The sequence below is a fragment of the Octodon degus genome, unplaced genomic scaffold, assembly GCF_000260255.1.
Source record: "Octodon degus isolate 3935 unplaced genomic scaffold, OctDeg1.0 scaffold00295, whole genome shotgun sequence".
Taxonomy (NCBI): domain Eukaryota; kingdom Metazoa; phylum Chordata; class Mammalia; order Rodentia; family Octodontidae; genus Octodon; species Octodon degus.
Window position 1 is genome coordinate 1,097,082 of NW_004524871.1, and position 20,472 is coordinate 1,117,553.

The 20,472-nt window shown below is 55.9% G+C and overlaps 2 protein-coding genes across 2 annotated transcripts in view; one reads left to right on the top strand and one right to left on the bottom strand.

Annotated features, from left to right (window-relative positions):
• The window catches only part of Afg3l2 (AFG3 like matrix AAA peptidase subunit 2), a 38,162-nt gene extending 29,071 nt beyond the window's left edge, over window positions 1-9,091 (top strand). The window contains 5 exon segments of the mRNA XM_004649011.2: window positions 1-94; window positions 1,676-1,791; window positions 4,311-4,511; window positions 6,115-6,309; window positions 8,433-9,091. The exon segment at window positions 1-94 is cut by the window's left edge and continues 4 nt beyond it. Of these exon segments, the coding sequence (XP_004649068.1) occupies window positions 1-94; window positions 1,676-1,791; window positions 4,311-4,511; window positions 6,115-6,309; window positions 8,433-8,684 (858 nt within the window). The 3' untranslated portion in view covers window positions 8,685-9,091.
• Window positions 9,092-10,568: 1,477 nt separating this feature from the next.
• On the bottom strand, window positions 10,569-19,154 carry Tubb6 (tubulin beta 6 class V). Its single transcript, XM_004647216.3, has 4 exons — window positions 19,017-19,154; window positions 18,832-18,940; window positions 17,396-17,506; window positions 10,569-11,864 (listed from the first exon to the last, which is right to left on the bottom strand). The coding sequence occupies exons 1-4, from the start codon at window positions 19,143-19,145 to the stop codon at window positions 10,804-10,806; spliced, it is 1,410 nt and encodes a 469-aa protein (XP_004647273.2). The 5' UTR covers window positions 19,146-19,154; the 3' UTR covers window positions 10,569-10,803.
• Between the last annotated feature and the right edge of the window lie 1,318 nt (window positions 19,155-20,472).

Genomic DNA, 20,472 nt, shown 5'->3' on the forward strand with positions numbered 1-20,472 from the left:
GTGTGTAACGAAGCGGCCTTGATTGCAGCGCGACACCTCTCAGACTCCATAAACGAAAAGCACTTCGAGCAAGCCATCGAGCGTGTGATTGGTGGTGAGGCACAAGGGAGCGTCAGCGGAGGGCTGGGTGGGCAGGTGGGCTCTAGCCAAACACCTCCTTGCCTGTGGGGCTGGCCAGCACTGGCATGTGTGCCTGCACCCCAAAGGTGGGCAGGAGCTCATCTGTTCACAGTGCTGCTCCCCAACCAAAGACAGGACTATTTTATAGTAGGACAGCAAACGGAGAAGATGAGGCGAGTCTTGGTACACTGCAAGAGGGTGCCTTGTTTTCTCGTACTGATCTCACTGGTGGCATGCTTGCTGAATGACACATCCCCAGCCCATAAGAAGGGCAGAAAGAGGTGCTCCCCTGTAGAGCCAGAGGCCTGGCTGCCTGTGCTTGTAAGCTTTGCCTGGCAGCTCTGTGAGCCTTGTCTTGGGGGACTTTTAAAGTCTTCTGGTCTCCTTAGTATGTCCTTAGTATGATCTCAAGGGTAAAAATCTCAGGTGATCTTAGATGTCAGAACTGCCTTTGTCACGGTGTGCTGATTGAAGTAGGACCACCTGCCTTCAGGGCCACTCTGACCAGGTGCAAGCAGAGGCCCACTCAGGTTGGAGCCCTCGGCTCTCCTTGTCCTGGGCAGTAGCATGGCGCCTCTGGACTCTGCCTACAGGGTTCATATCCTTGTCAGGTCTGCTCCCCAGCTGACAGACCCCAGGCTGTTGGGTAGTGCAGATGCCCAGTGCTGCCCACCCAGCTCTGCTCAGGTGTTTCCAGACCCGGAGCCAGCTGGACACTTCGTTATCCACTGTGCTTCAGGGACAGAGCGTGGGTGGCCTCTAGGGCAAGCATCTCCTTTGGCAGGCCTTGATGACTCTGAGTGCATCTTGTTCTCCGTGAACTTGCTGTTTGGCATTTCTTTTCATCTCCCCAGCCAGGATGTGTGGCGTAGTAGAGAGCAGCAGCAGCAGGGTGGAGCGGGACCTAGGGGAGGGATCGTGCATCCTGACCTCGTCTGATCACCCTCAGACTTGGCCTTCCCTTTTTCCTGACCTTCAGAAGCAAGTTTTAATTTTTTTTTTTTATTTTTCATTATTGAGAAAGAAATAGCAATGAGACAGTTTCAAAACAGCTTAGTAGGACAATTACAGTAATTAATACATTTCATATTGTTGTCTTCATAGTAGATATTCAGAGTACAAGATGCAGACGTGGTATCTTATCTAAACACCATTAGTACAATTTTTCTTCTCATTGAGCTAGGAGAAAGTAGCTATATATCTATCCTATTTTGTATATACAGATATATATGTATTTTTTTTTACTACAAAATGGTCCTTCATTTGTATCCCCTTGTTTGTTTAGTTTTGTTAGAGACGGGTATTCCATTGCCATTCAAATTTAGTAGGTGCATAGATTCAGCAAAATAATCCAATATAGTCCAGTACTCCATAATAGTAGTGGGTTACCCGTGGAACTGGAAACATCTCCAGGAGCAATTTTGGAATTGTGGTAGGCTGCTTAGTCTTTCAGTGACATTTTAAAAGGGGAATGTGTAGCATGTAACTGTCTTTCAGCATCATGTTCCTGGAACAGTGGGTGTTTTTTTTTTTTTTTTTTTTTTTTACCTGTTAGGCTTAGAAAAAAAGACCCAGGTCCTGCAGCCTGAGGAGAAGAAGACGGTGGCGTACCATGAAGCAGGGCACGCGGTGGCTGGCTGGTACCTGGAACATGCAGACCCTCTCTTGAAGGTGAGGTCAGATAGGGTGGGTAGAGTAGAGAAGCCCTGGAGGCACAGTGTGTGTGAGTGCAGGCAGCTGTCTGAGGCGTGGAAGGTACCCTGAACAGAGCAGAGCTGTGCTGGGAGACTGGGTGTGCTTGCTGTCACTGCCACAGCAGGCAGGAGTATGTTGCCCTCTGGAGGTGGCAGAGGGTTAGAAGAAGCTGGAATGAAGAACTCAAGAGGCCAGTACTCAGATCTGTGAGAAGCTGCCCTACCCCTAGATATGTGTGCAGACTCCTGTGAGCTAGCTGAGCCACCCCACGCTGAACGATATGCACTCCCCAGCTGATCCAGCAGATGGCAGCAGAGAAGACTCCTGAAGTCAGTGGAGGGGCTCTGGGAGCAGGACATTGCAGAAGGGCCTCCCAGAACCTGCAGACCCCAGAACCAGTGCTGAAGTTAGCAGGTTACAGAGTCAAGGTCAGAGCATGAAGATCAGCTGTGTTTCTGTAGATCAGCAGTGAACAATTGGAAAATGGAGTTTTAAAATTCAGTTGCAAGCTTGGCATGGTGGTGTATGCCTATAATCCCAGTAACCTGATAAACTGCAGCAGGAGGATCACAAAGTTGTACCCAGCCTGTGCACTTTAACTACTTATGGAGTCCCTGTCTCAAAGGAAGCTGAAGATACAATTTAGGGGCCTGCGTTCCATCCTCATTGCTAGGAAAAAAAGTCCATGCTTAAGGGCACCCCAAAGCATGAAATATGGAATACTTAAAATATTTACAGGGCCTGCATATTGAGTTAACCAGACCTAAAAATAAAAATACAGTTTCACAGAATGTTATGTAAGTTTCCCCCAGAACTACAGATCCAGGCAGGGTACAGTGGCACACATCTGTAAGCCCAGCTACGTGGGAGACTGAGGCAGGAAAAGCATGAATTTGAGGCCATCCTGGGCAAGAGAAAGCTTGCCTTAAAAAAAAAAAAAAAAAAAAAAATCTATAGTTTCATCTCAGTCTCTGACCATAATTACTGCAGAATATTTTGTGGAAATTGTGAAGCAAAGTCTGAAGTTTTGTGGGCATGTAGGATCCAAAACAAAGCTGAAGGGCATCCCGGTTCTGAGACCGCACAGCTGTAGATGTAGGCAGAGGCCCTGGTGAGAGGACTGGCCAGAGGCTAGTGGACATGCAGAGTCCACAGAGGGACTGCGGGCCATGTCGTTGTCATACAAGGAGCCAGCCTTACTCGAGGAGAGATGGTATGATCAGTGGGTAAGAAAGTGAACCCGGCACTTAAGGTCATGCATGAGAAGCAACTAGCCATAGGTTCTAAGAGCTGGCCCCACAGCATTCCTAAAGAGAACATAGGTCTTCATCGCCTTGAGTATGGGAAATTCTCAGAAGTTGATAAATTGGATCTCTTAAAATTAAAACCTTTCAAGTCTTTGAAAGATCCTATTAAGAAAATGAAAAAGGAGCTGGGCGTGGTATTACACTCCTATAATCCCAGCACTTGGGAGGCCAAACAGGGGGATTGCTGCAAATTTGAGGTCAGCCTGGACTACAGAGTTCAGGAACAGCCTCAGCTGTACACCAGGATCATCTTAAAAACAGCAGCATCAACAGCAACACACACACACACAAAGACACGAGCATGCACTTCCCAGAAGTATGAGTGTGTATTCAGTGCATAAAAATAGTACTGCTAAGTGTTCCAGGAGTTGCACACCAAATCTCAATAACAGAATGCCAGAAACGCACACAGGAGCAGTTAGAATTTTGGACGCAGCCTTGACATTGGAAAAGATAAGGAATAGTTGGGCCCTCTTGTGTAAACAGTGTGGCCTCTGGGAAGAGTTTCTGGTTTCTCACAAAGGTGACCAGGTGTCTAAGCACCCTCCTGGCAAGCTCATGGACCTGAGTTCGATTCCCGGCACTGCATACATACTGTGCCAGCCCTGGAACCCTAGGCACACCGTGCTGGCTCAGAAACCAGGCGTGGCGGTCAGGCCTGTAATCCCAGAGCTGGGGCGGCTGAGACGAGGATCGCTGCAAGTCTGAGCTGCGTAGAGAGCCTGCACCAAATACATAAATGAATTTTTTAAAAAAGGTTAAAAGGAGGGTTGAGGATATAGCTCAGTGGCACGGAGCTCGCCTCACAAGCATTAGGTCCTGAGTTTGATTCCCAATACCAAAAAATAAAGGTAGGTTAAAGGAATTTGTTGAATGGTTTTTTGCAGTAAAACGGCCAGGAGGAAAGCAGGCTGCAGAGCTGCAGCTGTCACCTGTCCCTTCTGCAAGGCAGTGGCTGCAGATGCAGAGAGTTGAATTTTGCCTCTTCAAGGCACCAGTTTTTGAGACTAAGTGATCTCATTTGAGTCTTAGAGTAGGACGAGAAGTCCTGGGCAGAGCCTGAGGGACCTGCAAGTCCATCTGCTCACTGTCCCTGGCTGGCCCCTGCTGTCACACTTAGCTGTCTGGACACATGCCCTGTTGGCTGTTTGCAGCAGGCTGTGTAGCACGTGGATCTTCTCTTCGCAGGTGTCCATCATCCCCCGTGGCAAGGGTCTAGGCTACGCCCAGTACCTGCCCAAGGAGCAGTACCTGTACACCCAGGAGCAGCTCCTGGACCGGATGTGCATGACCCTGGGTGGCCGTGTCTCTGAGGAGCTCTTCTTTGGGAGGATCACCACTGGCGCCCAGGATGACCTGCGGAAAGTCACACAGAGCGCTTATGCCCAGGTGAGCTTGCCAGGCTCTGCTCGCACCCGTGTCTGCTCCAGATTCCCCAGCTCAGGGTTTCTTGGCAGGGGCTATTTCCTAGATTCATGGTAGAGCAGCCAGAGTTTCTGAAAAGAAACTTTGCTATAGCATTTAAAGTTTCGGTCCTGAGGGTCCTGCCCTGAACACTGCAGGACCCTTCCTGTCCGTCCTGTCCATCCTTCCCAGTCTTGTGGAGCAGCCTCTCCTGACTTGTGAGGTCTGTTCCTATGTGCAGTAACTTCCCTGGCATCTGTGTCTGGGCAGTAGGCCTTGCTGTCTTTGGACACGGTGGACGTGACTTCCTTTGAGAACTGTTACTAGCTTATGCTGCAACCTTCTTTGCTCAGCACTTTTAAGTATTTCTAAGGGTTTAAGTGGGGCCTTTTTTTTTTTTAGAGACAGGGTCTTGCTATGCAGTTCAAGCTGGGTTTGAACTCACTGTGCAGCCCAGACTGGCCTCAAACTCTCAGTGCCCCTCCTGTCTCAGCCTCCTGAGTGCTGGGATTACAGTCCCACACCAGCATATCTAACTTAAAATGTTTTTTCTGATCATTTTTTTTAAATTATTTATTTATTGTGTGTGTGTATGTGTGTGTGTGTGTGTGTGTGACCAGCTCAGCCCACCAGGGGGCGGGGCTGGCTGGCATGTGGTGCTGGGGGATTGAACCGCGGTCCCTGTGCTTTGCCAAGCTTGTTCCAAGTAGGTGCTTTAGACCACTGAGCCATCTCACCAGCCCCCTGATCATTTTTAATCTGACATTTTCTCTCAGGTTACTATGGTGATGTGCTCTTGTTCATTTTTTAGTTTAATACCTGCTTTAAGAATAATCTTTCTTGGGCCAGAGATTTAGCTCAGTGGCACAGTGCCTGCCTGGCAGCGAGGAGGTTGTGAGTTCAATTCCGGGTATCAGAAAAAGGAAGGCTCTTTCTGCCACTGTAATGCTTCCCTGCACTGCAGTGCTGCAGTCTCTCTAGGGTGGACCTCACAGTTTTTGCCGGTTTCTGTCACTCTCCCATCTCTTCAACCATCTGTGAGGACGATGTGGCATCCTGGGTGTGGCGTGGCCCGCAGCCCACTGCCCTGTTGCTCAGCTGTTCTTCTGGATCTCAGCCTGTTGCCTGTGGCCCTGGCCACATGTGGGAAGCGCAGGGATGGGGTGGGGCAGGCAAACCAGCGTCCCTCCGCGTGGTTCTAGGTGGTGACTGTGTCCCTGCTGCACCACTCGGCTTCTGCCCCACTCACTCCTCCCCAGTCAGCCTGGGTTCTGCAGCCAGCGTGGCTTTCTGCGTGGCACTGGCACATGGGCTCTCAGAGAGTCAAGTGGCTCGGCCTCCCTGCTGTTCTGCGGCCCCTTTGTGAGGACATAGTGCACAGGATGAGCAGACACCCAGGTCTGCTGGTGTCGGCTCCCCAGGTTCACAGCCTTCTGCCCATCGCGCTGGGCTCCTCTGCCTCCCTCACAGTCTCCTATACTGAGAGTGCCCGACTCTGGTCCTGGAGAGGATCCAAAGCAGGACCAGGTGTCCTGGCCCCTTGGTCCCAGGGCAGGAAGCGTCCCTCCCACCCCATCGCTCTCTGCAGATCGTGCAGTTTGGCATGAATGAGAAGGTTGGGCAGATCTCCTTCGACCTCCCGCGCCAGGGCGACATGGTGCTAGAGAAGCCGTACAGCGAGGCCACCGCCAGGCTCATCGATGACGAGATGCGGCTCCTGATCAGCGAGGCCTACAGGAGAACTGTGGCTCTCCTCACGGAGAAGAAGGCTGATGTGGAGAAGGTGGGTGCCCATCGGGGAGCCTGCCCCACGTCTGGGGCTAGGCTGGGGTCCCTGCCGGCTGTGGCTCTGTGCTGTGCCCTGAGTGAACTGGGAGCAGCCCCACGACCTGCAAGGGCTGCAGGGTCTCCCCGTGTGGCAGTGAGCAATGCAGGCAGGCAGGAGTGAGCCAGAGGGCCCCAGCACAGGGCCCACTGTGGGCTGACGGGCTGGACGGCAGCCCTGGTGGCAAAGGGATGAACAAGCAGCGCTGTGACAGGGATGGCCTCCGCACTCGGGGGGTCTCCTGTACTCAGGAACTGTGCTGTCCCTTGGACGCACACCCCGAGTTAGGCCGTATTTGTTCTCTGAATGTGCTCCTTGTGCTGTCAGGAATCACACAGGGCAGAGCCCCTTGGAGAGACCGGAGACGGCAACACGCCGTCGGTGGGTCCTGCTCGGTGGCTCCAGAGGTCCAGGGTGGGGCTGTGACTGAGAGGGCATGTGTCTGTGACCTCAGCTGTGGAGGGAGGCTGGCGGCAGCAGGGCACAGGCCACAGTGCAGATTGCAGGTGGCCCAAGGAGTAGCTTTGGGAGCGTCCTGTGACATGGTGCCCAGGCCCAGCCAGGCCTGAGAGGTCCGGGAGGTGGCCAGTGGAGGGTGTGGTCTGGGCACAGGGTGTACCCACTGCTGTGGGTCTGACTGCTTGCTGGGCACAAGGGCGAAGCTGCGTGTGGTGCCACCGGTGCAGCTCCTACGCTGGGCTCTGGGGACAGTGCTCCTGCAGGGTCTGGACTCACAGGCCGGGGAGACTCCCGTTCCATGGTGCACAGCTGTGTGCTGGGGAGTAGCTGGAACAGTTGGGGTCCGGTCCCATCCTTGGGGGAAGGTCAGCTAGAAAGCAGGCCAAGGCGTGGAGGGGCTGGCCTTTCTGCTCCAGGCCTGCATCCTGGCCTTGGTTTCTGTGTGTGGGCCCGGAGCTGGGCCGTGGGCTGAGTGGGGTGGCAGGGGTGCCGGCAGCCTCGCGCTGCATGGCAGAGCCAGGCCCTACCCGGGCGCCACCCTTCCTGTGTGTGCTGTCCCTGGTGCTGTGGCTCCAAGCACTGTGCTGGCTGACAGGCAGGCCCTGGGACTGGAGAAAGAGCGAAAGGGTGCGGGCTTCGTCCCGCTCGTCGGAGTGGGAACATGTTGGCGCGGTGGGCCAGCTGCAGTCTGTTTGCAATGACTTAGCTACCCACAGCTGTGTTGTGTGCATTTCTACTTGAAATGTCCAATTAAAAAAGCTAACATGGGAAAGACAGAAGAAAGTTAATTACCATGTAGCCTTGTTGTAGACTCAGGAGCCGTAGGCAGAAAGTCGGCCTAGGCACGCAGCACCTGGCTCTGGGCAGCTCGATGCAGCCTGCCCTCTCGGTGTCCTTCAGGGCCTGCGGGCCTCACGTCCCTGTCTCCCTGTGGCCTGTGCAAGCGCAGACCCTGGGGCTGCATTTCTGTCTTCGCCTCCCGTCCTGCATTCTGTCCATGCCTTTGCTCCTCGCTTCTTGTGCTCGCCGCCCACCTCCCTCCGACTGCCCTTCCTGAAGCTCTGTATTCTGGAACAGCCTTCAGCAGTTCAGTTCTGCATAGAGAAGCACTGTTAAGGGAACTTTAGACAAAAACTTTTGACAATTTGAGCAAAAAAGCACTTCCCAAGTGCAGCATTGCTTAAACCTGAAGAGCTCCAGAAATTGAGAGATGTAGTGAAGTCTGCCACGCAGGGGCTGGCGGTGTGGGCCGAGCCAGGAGTGGCCCAGGTCACAGGACCAGGCGCGAGCTGAGGCCTTCACCAACAGCGCCCCGCTTGAGTCAGGCCCCAGGTGCGAAGCAGACAGAAGAAGCAGCCATCACCGCGTGGGAAGCAGAGCAGCCTGCTGCGCCGCGAGCTCCCCACGCCTCTGAATGCTGCCTGGCGCGGGAGCGGTGGCCTTGTCCCTAGCACAGGCTTGTGTGTGCTGGGTGTGGCTTGCTCCAGGGTCTTTGGTCTTCCCCACGGCGACCTTTCAGTCATCTTGGCCCCTTCTTAGGAACGAGCTCAGCTCTGAAGGCTTTGCTTTTGCATAGGCTTTGCTACATCACCTGCGTTTAATGGAAGTGGTCTGTGTTTCAGGTTGCGCTTCTGTTGCTGGAGAAAGAAGTTTTAGATAAGAACGACATGGTTGCACTCCTGGGCCCCAGACCATTTGCAGAGAAGTCCACGTATGAAGAGTTTGTGGAAGGCACGGGCAGCTTGGATGAGGACACCTCCCTGCCGGAGGGCCTGAAGGGCTGGAACAAAGGGCAGGAGAAGGAGGAGGAGGAGGAGCCCTCGGACCAGAAGGGTGCCGGCCAGATGCAGACAGGTCCGAGGCAGCCGCTGTAGTCCGCTGCCGTGCCTGCGGGCGCTGCTGCAGCTCAGTGTGCCAGAGGGCAGCCCGGCCTGCTGAGCCTCCGATGTCACGGCGGGACAGGCCCTTTCCAGGGCCCAGCAGAGCCTGGTGACCCCACATGGAGCAGCGGCTGTGGTCGGGCAGCCGCCTGGAACTGCGTGTGGAGGAGCAGGCTTCTGTGCGCCTCCACTCTGCATTCCTCGCTCTCTTCAGTTTCTCTCTACAGACAGGCTGTGGAGTTCAATTCGAGTGCTGATGGAATATATTGATTTAAGTGAACAATTTATTGTTTCAGTGAAAGGTTTTCTAGAGAGCTGTAACATATTTAAAAATGTGAATGTATTGTGTAAATATGGCTTCTTTACATCAGAAATAAATGTGAACACTGTATTTTTCCTGAGCACACAAAGGTCTCTATTTACATTATGTTGCATCAGAAGAGACTGCGTCTCTAGAATCTCAGTGACGGGGTCCCACGCCCAGTCGGGACTGGGTACCGTTGGGGACTGGGTGAAGTATGGGGCCAGGTACCAGGGCCCTGCTGGCTCTGCAACTTCCTGGGCCTCACTGTCTGGGCCACAGCTACTTGATGGGCTGTGCTGGGGCCATGGCCTGGGTTTCAGAGGAGGTAGCAGGCCCCTCGGGGTCAGAATGCAGAAAGGCGGCCGAGTCAGGTGCCATCCCTCAGACTCGAGGTGCCCATCCATCACAGTCCTGCTTCTACATGTGTGTCGGCTCCCTCCCTCAGAGTTATTCAACTTTTCTTGTGTGTTTGATGACTTCAGATTTAAGACAGAATGTGGTAGAACCTTACATCATGGGCCAGGAAGTGGCCCAGGCCACATGGGCTCCATCCTGTGCCCACTCTTCCCAGAGGTCCAGAGATGCCTCCTGGTGCCTGTGGAGCCCTCAAAGCCTGTCTCACACTGTACAGAACAGGGTCTGTCAGCAGGGCCCCTTGCAGAAAAGCAGGGGTTTCCTGTGAGGCAGCTAAGCCAAATCTGTGGGGGCTTGGTGTCTCCCCACATGAGAAGACCTGCCGTGGGCAGGGGTGCTGGTGTGTGCCAGGTCCTGCCAGTGGCAAATGAGACACTGATCAGGCAGGAACTGCAGCTGGCCCTGCCATCATGGTAACACCTGGGAGCTGGGCCTGGAGTTGCGGCTCCACCCTGCATTGGGCTCGTGGGTGGCACGACCCCACAGCAGTCATAGTCTGCCATACTCTTGCAGGGGCAGCAGTGCAGGAGAGTTAGGTGCTGCTGTGTGCTAAATCCTGGAGTCCACTGAGCTAGGGACGCCCAAGCTGTATTGGATGGCAGCCTGTGTCTTGGCCAGGCCTGCCGTGCTGCATGGGAGAGCTTGGTCAGGTGCCCCTGCCCAGCAGCAACAGTCTCGAGGGCACCAATGGATAGAAGGGGCTGGGCTGCCTGGAGCCTTCCTGCGGGATGAGCAAACTCTCCCCACCCATGTAAATGGCCAGCAACTCTAGCCAGATCTGTGTGGGAACCTCGGGCTGTCTTGTGATGGCCAGTCCTGTTGTGCAGACCCTGGTGTGGGGGGGGGGTGGACTTGGGTACTGCCTGTCTGGATGGCAAATTTGGGGCAAGAGGCACCTGGTCCCGAGTAGGGCACATGGGAGCAGAATGCAGCCCAGCAGCAAGAGGTTCTGCTGACCTGGGGGCTGCACCCCAGCAGGCACCACAGAAGCAGGCTGAGGGCAGGGGGCTTCATCTGTGCCCCTCTGCTCTGAGCCGGGGGACATGCAGCTGCTCCCAAGGCCCCAGATTTAAGATACATCCTGCCTGCTGGCTGCAACCAGGGAGAGGCCAGTGACCCATGGCCATGCAAGTAGACACACACACGAGGCCACAGAGCAGCATGGTGCTTTATTGAAGGATTGCTGCAAAGGCCCATGGGCAGATTCATGCAAGTCAGTGCTGAGCACGGGCAGACCTCCACTCCCCGCCTTGGCTGCTGAGCACCTGCCTCCTGCCCTTGCAGACCATTGCTCTCCCTCCAGCCCCAGCCAGCGCCCTGTGTCCTGTGGTCAGCCTTCCCCGCTGTGACCACCTGGCCATCAGGAACCTAAGGGTGGCAGGTGCAGCTTGGCTTTTACTCCTGGATCTCCTCGCTCTCCTCAAAGGTCTCATCCCCATCATCCACTGTGGCGTCCTGATACTGCTGGTACTCAGACACCAGGTCGTTCACATTGCTCTCTGCCTCAGTGAACTCCGTCTCGTCCATGCCCTCGCCTGTGAACCAGTGCAGGAAGGCCTTGCGCTGCAGCATGGCTGAAAACTGCTCCGAAATGCGCTTGAACAGCTCCTGGATGGCTGTGCTGTTGCCGATGAAGGTGGCAGACATGGTGAGCCCACGTGGGGGGATGTCACACACGGCCACCTTGACATTGTTGGGGATCCACTCCACAAAGCGACTGCTGTGCTTGCTCTGGGCGGCCAGCATCTGCTCATCCACCTCCTGCATGGACACACGGCCACGGAAGACAGCAGCCACAGTGAGGAAGCGGCCGTGGCGCGGGTCACAGGCAGCCATCATGTTCTTGGTGTCGAACATCTGCTGGGCAAGCTCAGGCACGGTCAGGGCGCGGTACTGCTGGCCGCCCCGTGCAGTCAAGGGGGCAAAGCCAGGCATGAAGAAGTGCAGGCGTGGGAAGGGCACCATGTTCACGGCCAGCTTGCGCAGGTCGGCATTGAGCTGGCCCGGGAAGCGCAGCGAAGTGGTCACCCCACTCATGGTAGCTGATACCAGGTGGTTGAGGTCTCCGTAGGTGGGCGTGGCCAGCTTGAGGGTGCGGAAGCAGATGTCATATAGGGCCTCATTGTCAATGCAGTAGGTCTGGTCTGTGTGCTCCACCAGTTGGTGCACGGAGAGCGCCGCATTGTAGGGCTCCACCACGGTGTCCGACACCTTGGGAGAGGGCATGACACTGAAGGTGTGCGCCATGCGGTCAGGAAACTCCTCGCGGATCTTGCCCAGCAGCAGTGTGCCCAGCCCCGAGCCAGTGCCGCCACCCAGCGAGTGCGCCAGCTGGAAGCCCTGCAGGCAGTCGCAACGTTCACACTCCCGCCGCACCACATCCAGCACTGTGTCCACCAGCTCTGCGCCCTCCGTGTAGTGGCCTTTTGCCCAGTTGTTGCCAGCGCCTGTCTGTCCTGCAAGAGAGCACGGGGTCAGCGGTGTCCCCAGTGGGTTTGGAGTGGGAGCAGACCTGAGGTAGCACCTGTCAGGCCCTCGAGCTGTCCCATGGACCCAGCGCTCTGGGAGGCCAAGGCAGGAAGATCAACAAGTTCAAGAGCAGCCTGGCCAACTTACAGAGACTCAGCAAGATCTTGTTTCAAAAACAAAAGTGAAACAAAGGGATGGGGCGTCATTCTGTGAAAGCCCTGGAGTCCTTCCCAATATGACCACCATGCAAATCAGCTTCACTTCTCTTTGAAGTTTTCTGCATTTTGTGTAAGTTGACTATCCCTAATTGGAACTAAAATCCAAAACACTCCAAAATTCAGCATTATTTCCCCAAGTGGAAAATGCTATACCTGACTTGTGCAAGGGGTTGCGGTCAAAACGTGGGCACATTAAAAATACTGAATGAAGTTACTTTCAGGCAATAAGTATGAAGTGTGTGTGTGAAACACACGTGAGCCTTGTGGGGTGTTGATTGATCTGTTTTGAGACAGGGCTTTACTATGTAGACCAGGCTGGCCTGAACTTGAAGTGGTCCTGCTTCAGCCTCCTGAATGCTGGGATTACAGGCATGCAGCACCACACCTGGCAAACCTCGTGTTTAGACATGGTTTCTACCCCCAAGGCCTCGTATTAAATGTGCAAATGTTCAGAAAATCCAGGAAAATCTGAAATCCAAAACATCATTGGTTCTACGGTTCTTTGGATACAAGATACAGTCAACCAGTACTCAGTAGAAACACTTCTAAGACAGTAAAACCTTTTCATGTGAATGGGCCCGCTCCCTTGTCCTCTAGAATCAGTTTATTTTGCCCGCACAATGAAATGCTCAGCACAGGAAGTGATTCTGCCCTCAGGAGTTCGTTCTGCTGTGGGAAGGAGCTTGGTGTCTTATCTGCGGAGCTCAGTGACTAGAGGCGAGGCAGCTGGTGACACGGTGGTGCATGTGGCTGCAGTCTTGTCTTACAGGAGAAATGTTGACATGAAAAGACCGGCTCTTGCGCTCAGCTGTGTTTGAGTGCATTTCATTGTCCAGAAGACAGCACTGGAGACATTTGTCAGCCATGGAAGGCTTGCTGCCTGTGAGGACACAGGCAGTAAAAGCCCAGTGTCCCTGTCTCCCCATGTGGCTGGGGCTGTGGTCAGGCTAGAGCCCGTTGGGGCCTCTCCTTGCCTGTCCCGGCCTGCCCTATCCTCCCAGGGATAGAGATGCCTGGGCCACTTGTGCCCTCCCTGTGGCTCAGTAACCACCGCATCTCACTTCCCATGTGGCATGGCTCGCCTGTCATTGGAGGCGCCCTGCCCCTAGCACCTGTGGAGGAGGGCACCCGACATGGCTAACATTGGCATTCCCAGCCTCCTGGGCCCATTAGCTGTGATGGACACAGCCAGCCTTCCCCAGAACTCCCAGGTTTCAGCCCCACCATTTTCCCCAGAGATGTGACAGCTGTCAATCAAACAGCCCCATGGACCCATCAGCAAGCCTGAATCTGAACCAGTCATAGACCTGATGGAAGCAGCAGCACCCACATTCTCCTAGTGAAGGGCTCCCTCTAGCGCATCGACAGCCCCTGGCTGGGTGACAGACTCAGGGTATCCTGGAAATCTGCTTGTGATTGCTCTCCAGGGACTGTAGCCTTCTGTAACTCTACCCTGGGTTGACTACACTGCAGGAATCGTCTCTAAAGAAAGAGTTGTAAGCATTGGGGGCTGTCAGCCCAGGGGCCTCAGAGGCATCCGGCACACCTGGTGACATGCGGACTCCAGCAGAGCTGCACGGTGTCCCCAGCCAGGCACGAGAACCCTCAGGATCCAGGATGTGTGCACCGAGGATGCGTGCAGGAGCAGTGGCCAGGTGGGAGGAGCTCAGCAGCTGCTGATTTTCCGGACGCCGTGCGTCTCCATGAAATGTCCTTTATGCACTAACAAATTCAGTGAGTTGCAGATCTCTCACTCACTTTAGGTTGGCATCTAGATTCATAAATTCAGATGATGGTGCTATTTTTAAATTATCCCTTCTAAAAACACCCAATTATTATCAATATCCAATAGACTATATTTAAAAATCTAAAATAAGCCCAGTGACTTGAAACTGTTCTACACCCCCTTGGTTACAGTGGTTCAGACATATTATCTTTGTAGTTTTCAATTAGTGTATTTACCTAAGAGTGAATATTAAATATTGCCAGAATGAGACAGGTTTAACGGTCAGTTCTGTTGTTGTTTTTGCTCACAAAAATCCTGAAAAATCTCGCCTTCCTTTACATGTAAACGGGAGTGGTGTGTGTGTTATGGTGCCGGGCCAGTCTCTGGCCTTACTCTGAGGCCGACGCCCCCAGTGAGACAGCTGTCATCAGCATCCGCACTCATCTGTCAGCCGGCAGCTTGCATTTGTGGAAATGACCTGGATTTCAATAATGGGTCACACCCCACACCAGTCACCCCTTTCCTGTCCCTGGAAGTCCCTGCTGGGAGCATGGGGCGGGGATCAGTTTTTCACTGTTATCGTCCCATTCCTTTTCAATCCTAGAACTAGCTGGCAAAAGTGAACTTTTATTGTTTGTTTTTTGAGACCAGCCTCCCTATGTAGGCCAGACTGGCCTTGTACTCACTATGTAGCCAAGGTGGTCTTAAATTCACAGTGATCCTCCTGCTCAGCCTCCTGAGTGTTGGGATTACAGGTATGTGCCACCATGCCTGGCCCTTGATTCAATTTTTTTTTTTCAAAATACAACTTTGAGGGCTGGAAGATGTCTTGGCAGTATAAACATCCGCCTGGCAAGGGCAAGGGCCCGGGTTCCATCCCTGTGCCACATGCCGTGGCTGCCCCAGAACCCTGCGCGCACTATGCTGGCCTCCAAAACCAGTTGTGGTGGAACATGCCTGCAATCCTAGCAGGCTCGGTGTCAACATTATTGCTCATGCACTTTTAACTGCGACGTGTAGTTGACAGTCAGTGCAACTGTAGACAGTCAATGCAAATACTGTAAAAATATGTCTGTCAGGAAACTAAACTTCAGTGAGTGGGGGTCACTGACTGACAGAGTGGCTCATGGAGGCTTTGAGAGCTGCTGTACTTCTCAGGCCGAAGGGGCCAGGTGGGTGATCCCGTGTGGGAACACAAAGCTCTGTGCACACGCATACGCGCTGTCTCCAGCCCGCTGTCCTCCCAGGAAACACGTCAGGGCAAAAGAGCAGGGCGAGGGGGTCCGCGCTACACGGCCGCTGGGTGTTCCTAGGAAGCAACTGCAGGCGCCTGCTTTTCACTTTGTAAATAAAACCTTGCTTGGGTTTCCGTACTGAGTGAAGTTTCTCAAAGTGGAAGTGGCCGTGGGAAAGAGCCCAGTGGGGCTTGGGTGACCTAGCCTCCTGCACCCCACCATCTGGGCAGGCCGCCCCAGTGAGGGCTGCTCCCTCCACCTGAGTTTTGGGAGCCCAGGCTTGGTTGCACCTGCTGATTCTTTGCACGAGCAAAGAGATTCTCTTCCTTCCTGCCCAGCTTGCCGCACCATGCCACCTGGCCAGTTGCCTTCTCATCTGCTGACCAGGAAACAGTCGTCCTTCCTCAGCTCTGCCAGCATCTGTCTACCTGCTCCCCAAGCAGCCTGGGCACAGCATGTGGGGCAGGAAGCGGGCGACCTCCCGGGGGCTCCCTGGGGACCAGGTCAGAGCTCAGTTCAGAGCCTCTGCAGAAGGCAGCTGAGTGCTGTCGTCAAGAGCAGGGACCTAAAACAGTAAAAAGCAGCAAACGAAAATGGTGGTATCTCAGGGCAAACGTAAGGCTGTCGGGCCTCGCGGCCTGGACCTCCTGCCTGAGGCAGCCCCATGGGCTGCAGCTCCGGCTGGGTGCAGGGCACCGAGCTTGCCCTGCGCCATCACAGGCCGGAAGCCGAGGTGGTAGTGTTCTCCCCCACAGCAGCCTCCTGCCTGAGAACCAGACTTAGGGCAGGTCTGTGCCTGTCCTCCAGCCTCGGTCAGATAAAGAACAGTTAGGACAGCTCCACCTCCACAGCCTTCGACACCGTCTGCAGAACGGCTTTTAAATTTGCTTGTTGTCCTTGTCTCCTCTTGTGGGTACTGAACCCACAACACCCTGCCTCCGAAGTGAGCCTGGCGTGTTCTGTACAACTGCCTGGCCTCAGTGGGCATGGGGCGCACACGTGGAATCCCAGCAGTCTGGGAGGCTGAGGCAGGAGGGTGGAAAGTTTGAGTCCAGCCTGGGCAATGTAGTGAGAGCCCTGTCAAATGAGAAAGGAAAGTGTCTGGGGCACAGTGCAGTGCAAGGTGCTGGTTCAGTTCTCACTCCCGTAAATAAATGCCCCCTAGCCGGAGATATAGTTCAGTGGCACAGTGCCTGCCTGGCAAATGCAAGGTCCTGAGTTTGAATCTCAGTACTGGGGGCAGGGGGAGCCACCTGGTCTCAAAGGAGCTGTGAGAAATCCTCCCTGCAGTGGTTCTGGGAACAGGAGCATCTGTTATTCTGGGTTGAACATCTCTCCCTGGTGCCTTTTTGTTTTCCAGTGTGTCTACACCATGAGGCTTTTCAGCCATGACTACCTCTCACAAGTCATGAAGGACACACTGCCTTTCACTAGCTCACCATTCCTAACCTTAAAATCCCAATCCTGCTCTGAAACCCTCGGACGTCTTCTTGCCTCAGTCTTTCAAGTGCTGGGATAAGAGGGATGGATCACCGTTTCCAGCGCACATGGCAGTGTCCTCCCCACAGCAGGGAAAATTCACCACCTGGCCTTGGGGACAGATCACCGTGACAAATGCCCTAAAAATACCATATCCATGACCCTCTGGCTGTGTATGGAGGTGTATATGGAACACGCTGAACTTTGAGTTTGGACCTGGTCCCTGTCCCAAGACAGCTTGAGCTGTGTGGGCTGAGGTCACAAGGCCAGAACTCAAAGCACGGGCGGGCACGCAGGACGAGGGGTCCTTGGCTGAGCTGGTGGGACGAGAGGCCCTTGGGCTGAAGGGAAATGCGGCCGTTGGCGCACTGGGGTATCTCTGTCCATAAGCAAGCTTTTCCTCTCAGAGGCACGTCTCTTAATAAAGTGGTAGTTTCAAGACATGGTTTGTGCGGCACCAAGCACCCTGCATTGACGTAGCTGGGCGCTTTCAGATCCGCCTTCCGTGCACTCTGCATCAGGGCGCTTTTCCATCCTTTTCTTTCGGGCTTTGTGACTAGGGCGGGCAGGAAAGTGTGCGCCAAGCCGGAAGGCCGGGCGGGCCGACAGCGCCGCCCTGAGTCCGAGCAGCCGCCCGCCGCCTCCGCCTCCGCCTCCGCCTCCGCGAGGGTCTGGCCAGCCCGGGGCTCGCGGGGGACGCTCTGGGGACAGCCGCCCGCCCGCCCGCCCGCTGTCTCCCTGCGGGCTCTCTGTGCGGCGCGCTCCGCATTACCCCGAAAGTCACCCGGTGTTCTAAAGAAGGAAGCGCCGCGGGCGGAGGTCGGCGCCGCCTGCCGGCTGCCGCGGCCGCGGGGACTCACCGAAGACGAAGCTGTCGGGCCGGAAGAGCGGGCCCAGGGGCCCCGACCGCACGCTGTCCACGGCGCCGGGCTCCAGGTCCACCAGCGCGGCCCTGGGCACGTACCTGCGGGCTGCAGGGAGACGGCCGGCCAGGGTCAGCACCGGGCAGCTGGGCGTGTGCACTGGCCACTCGCACACACGCGGCCACGTGTTGACACGACACCCCCGTGGTGTCCCACGCCACAGCTCTTTTCCAGGGGAGCTCCTTGTGGCCTCGTTGGGAGCGGGCGGCGGCGGTGGCCAGGAGCAGGACGGCAGGGTCCCACGGGGCAGCGTCCAGCACCGAGCCCACGGGGGCCGCGGGGTGGGTCCCGGGTTTCCCTCCTGCACCCCGGGTGCCAGGCTATCATTACTGCTGCCTGAGCAAACCCAGTGAGTCGTCCACACCGCTCGCCCCTCTGCGTGGGCAGGAAGTGACTCCCAGCAATGAGACGGGGTATTTCTATGCGTGGGTGCCTGGCCAGCACCTGCCGATATGTGTTGTTTTAGTGGGGGCATGTGGCACTTTTGTAACAAAACTGCAGAACTGCAGCGGCTTAGGGGTCAGGGGCGTGGCTGGGCCAGGCTGAGGGGCGGGGCCGGGTAGGCTGAGGGGCGGGGCCGGGGTAGGCTCGGGGGCGTGGCTGGGCCAGGCTGAGGGCGTGGCCTGGGTAGACTCAGGGGCGGGGCCGGGGCCTCCCAATCCAGGACTGCAGGGATGATTTTCAGCCTAGCAGCAAAGAAGCCTTGGCCTTCATTAAGTCCCTTAGCTACCCGCCCAGAGCTTGTGGAGTTTCTGCTCTCAGGAGTCTGAAGTCTTTAGAGATCAACGAAGGACCAGAAAAAATATATGGGAGAAAGTTTTTCAAATTTTTAGCCCCGAATCCTTAAGAAAAGGTACATTTTAAATTGGAAAAAGTACAAACATTGCTTTTCTCAAGAACGCACTAACTCTACTATCCCATTGCTTTGTTCCAGCCTTCAAACACTGAGAAGTTGGGCCAGGATCCACTGGGCTGATCTTTACAACACCAGCGGCGCCGCTTCACCGCCCACCCTCGGGACAAGCCGAGCGCAGTTTGAGTGAGCCGACCGAACATCCGACCCTGCGAGCAGGGAACGAGCGATGCGCCTGCCTCGGCCTCCTGCCAGAGCTCTTCCTGGAGCCGCTGGGCCATAGGAGGCGTCCAGAGCAAAGCTAGGTCGCGTGGGAAGGAGGGGTCAGGTCCTGACAGGGGTTGGGGACGTCGAGATCCCACGGCCTGGGGGTGGTGGAGTCCCAGGATTGTGAGGTCCCTGCGTCTGGGGCCCCTAGGGCCTCGGGGTCATGGGATCTCGGGGTCCCAGGTCCCAGGCTGTTGGGGTCCCTGGGTGTCGGGGCCCCGAGGTCATGGGTTCCATCTGCCGGTCCACTCACTCGAGGATTCGCTGTAGTAGACTCCGATCCGCTCCAGCTGCAGCGCCGCGTCGCCCACATAGGCTCCGGCCGGGTCGATGCCGTGCTCCCCGCCGATCTCCTCCCAGAACTGGGGACGTGGGAGCGTCAGAGCCGCCGCCACCCGCCACCCCAGCCACCCCGCGCCCTGCCCGGGGCCCGCTCGCCTTAGTGCCGATCTGGTTCCCGCACTGGCCCGCCTGGATGTGCACAATCTCCCGCATGGCCGCGCTGCTTCCTCGCGGACGCCGGCGGCAACTGTGGCCAGGCGACCCGAGGCCGGGGTTCTGGCCCATCTGACCGCGCCTTCCACCCGCCTCTTCCTTTTCGCCCCGCCCCAGGCACCTCAGAGACCAATGGCAGCCTTTCCTATTCCAGGCCCCGGTCCGCTCGCTCCCCCAGTCTCCTGGGGTCACAGGGACCAACGCCTCTGTGGTCTCTCGCAGTTCACTGAGTTGGAACTCAGCCGGCGGTGCGGACCCCTAGGCAGGCACCCTACGCCCGACAGATTTTGACCATCTGCCACGCAGTTTGTGGGTTCAAGGGACAGTCACCTAGGTTGCCTGGAACTCATGATCCTCCGGCCTCAGCCTCTCAAGTAGCTGCTCAAGTCTGAACTTGTCTGTCTTCTCTCCTCAGGAGTGGGATTAGGGATAGGGTCACGGTGAGCTGAACTCCCCAGGGTCCATTCCTGGTGTGAGCATGACCCCTATTTCACTTGTGACCACTCCCAGACCTCTTGGGGCCATGACTACCCAGGGCTAGGACTTCCCAGGGTCCAGGGTTGGGGGGCCCAGGAGCAGCTCTGAGCCCTGGCAGGGAAGCCTGACTCAGCTGTCAGGCAGGGTGAGGACGCAAGTCCTTGACTATGGGTACAGGGTGGTCTGCTTTAGTGCAGGCTGGGTCCCAGCAGTGCCCACCACCTCTTCCACCTCTGGGCTCCTCTGGGAAAGGACAGGGTCATCCTGGGCCCGCTGGTGGACCCACACTGGCACCTGCACCAGACCCCAGGTGTCCCTGAGACCCCAGGATGAGGTACAGACTTTTGGAGCCAGCTAATTCTGGGCACTCACCTCCCTGTGAGGACTGTGCCTGTGTCTGGCCTTGTAGTCTGTGTCCCAGAGTTCCAAGAAGGGCGGCAGGGCCAGGGAAGCAGGCCAGCGCCGCCTCACCTTTCCTCTGGGAGGGCTCCAGTTCTGCCTCTGGTGTGGGGCTCTGTCTGCCTAATACCTGTGGGGAGCTGGCCGGGATGTGGCTCTGGAGGTGGTCAGGAGGTGACCATAGGTGACTGGGGGCGCACAGTGCTGCAGGAAGTGGGAAGGTTAGTCTCCTCCTCCACGGGAAGCACCACTCTGGACACCGGCCCTTCATCCTACACTTCACTGTGAAAAGGACGAGCGCAGAGGCCTGCAGGGAGTGGAGGAGACTGGATGGGGTGCCCATCGTCCTGCATTTGCAGAGCATCTGTCCTGGGCTGGTGTCACTTGCATTCGTCAGGTGGGGAAACTGAGTCTGAGGGGGCCCAGCAACCAGTCCCGACCACATGGTGGATCCAGACCCAGGTCCTTTGGGTTTAGCTCTCTTGGTTTCGCAGCTGGGGACTGAGTTGGCCTTGTGTCTGTC